Source organism: Galeopterus variegatus, unplaced genomic scaffold (genome assembly GCF_000696425.1).
Source record: "Galeopterus variegatus unplaced genomic scaffold, G_variegatus-3.0.2 Scaffold4, whole genome shotgun sequence".
Lineage (NCBI taxonomy): Eukaryota > Metazoa > Chordata > Mammalia > Dermoptera > Cynocephalidae > Galeopterus > Galeopterus variegatus.
Genome location: NW_007726115.1, coordinates 1,444,170 through 1,445,578, shown reverse-complemented (window position 1 = coordinate 1,445,578; position 1,409 = coordinate 1,444,170). Strand labels below are relative to the sequence as shown.

At 49.6% G+C, this 1,409-nt stretch overlaps 1 protein-coding gene across 1 annotated transcript in view; it reads left to right on the top strand.

Annotated features, from left to right (window-relative positions):
* The first annotated feature begins 896 nt into the window (after positions 1-896).
* The window catches only part of PEX7 (peroxisomal biogenesis factor 7), a 75,321-nt gene continuing 74,808 nt past the window's right edge, over positions 897-1,409 (top strand). The window contains exon 1 of the mRNA XM_008574471.1: positions 897-1,210. Coding sequence (XP_008572693.1) covers positions 1,081-1,210 — 130 coding nt within the window. The 5' untranslated portion in view covers positions 897-1,080. The remainder of the gene's footprint in view (positions 1,211-1,409) is intronic.

The window sequence follows — 1,409 nt, the reverse complement described above, 5'->3', positions numbered from 1 at the left end:
TGCTCCTACAATGACCTCCATCTCCTTGTCTATTTAAAGGAAACCTACTCATCTGTGTGCACTGGCCACAAGGATTACCTCCTTTCTGAAGCTTTTCCTGCCATCCCCCCACCTCCAGCACTGACGATCTCCTTTTATAAATACCCCATATATATTTCACATAGCACCTACAGTATTTTGATTACACTTAACTGATTACATGCCTTCTCTTTGTTAGACTCTAATCTCTTGAGGACATGGACCATACTCTATTGCTTTAAATCCCAAGTGCTTAGCACTTTGCTTGGTGAATAGTTAAGGCGGTCATACACTTGGTTTGTGCCTGTAGACCTGGCTTAACTATTAACTACATCCTCTTTCACTCTCAAAAGTGTCTTAATTTAGCAGATAAATTATATATGATCATCTTCCACAACTCACTGTACACGCTTGGCAAATGCTTGAGTGAATGGATGAATAAGCCTGAGTTTCACTAGAACTGGCCGTCTGTCGTCGTTTGCCAAACGTCGGGAACTGGTCTGGAGATGGTGTGTCATCTTTCCAGTTATAGTGTGGAAATAGCCTACTAGTCCACGCCCGTATTCCTTAGGACCGCACGACTCCACTGACTTAGCAATACTTCAAGTTACCTCGGAAAACACAGCACTCAGTCCCCTTTTGGACTAGCTGCATGGTTTCAGAATTTGCCATAACTTATCTCATTTTGTAATCATCAGGGAAAATTTCCTGATGTCGGTCTTTCCAAAAGCTCAACGAATTCATAAATATCAGATAGCCCCGCAGTGGAGGCTGAGACGCACAATATAAATTGTCGGAACTACCACCTAACCCTATGCTCACGTTAGGTCGCAGCTGGCGCGATTCAGTTTCGCTTTGCCCAAAGCAAAAATGGTCTCCGTTGGAGTCAACGCCCTTTCCTTTGCGGACCAATCGGAATCTAGAATTCAGGTCACCAGCGCTCTCACTTCCGCCCGGTCTTCCTCGGTCTCTCTCTAACTTCTTGCCGAGACGAGACGGTTCGCCGCCGACTCGGACCTGCTTCCGCGGCTGGGGCGGCAAGGCCCGGAGGCGGCGGGCGGGATGAGCGCGGTGCGCGGCGGAGCGGCACGGACGCTGAGGGTCCCGGGCCGCCACGGCTACGCCGCTGAATTCTCCCCGTACCTGCCGGGCCGCCTGGCCTGCGCCGCCGCGCAGCACTACGGCATCGCGGGTGAGGCTCATACTCTTCTTCCTTGAGTATCTAGGAATCTACAGGGAAGCTGGCCTCCACTCCAGCACACCCAAAAGGAAACTATAAAGAAAAAGTCATCTTTTTTTTTTTTTTTTTCCCCTTTTTGTCTTTTTTTGTGACCGGCAATGGATCGCAACCCTCAGTGTCACGCCCGTACCGGACCGGGACCAGCAATGGG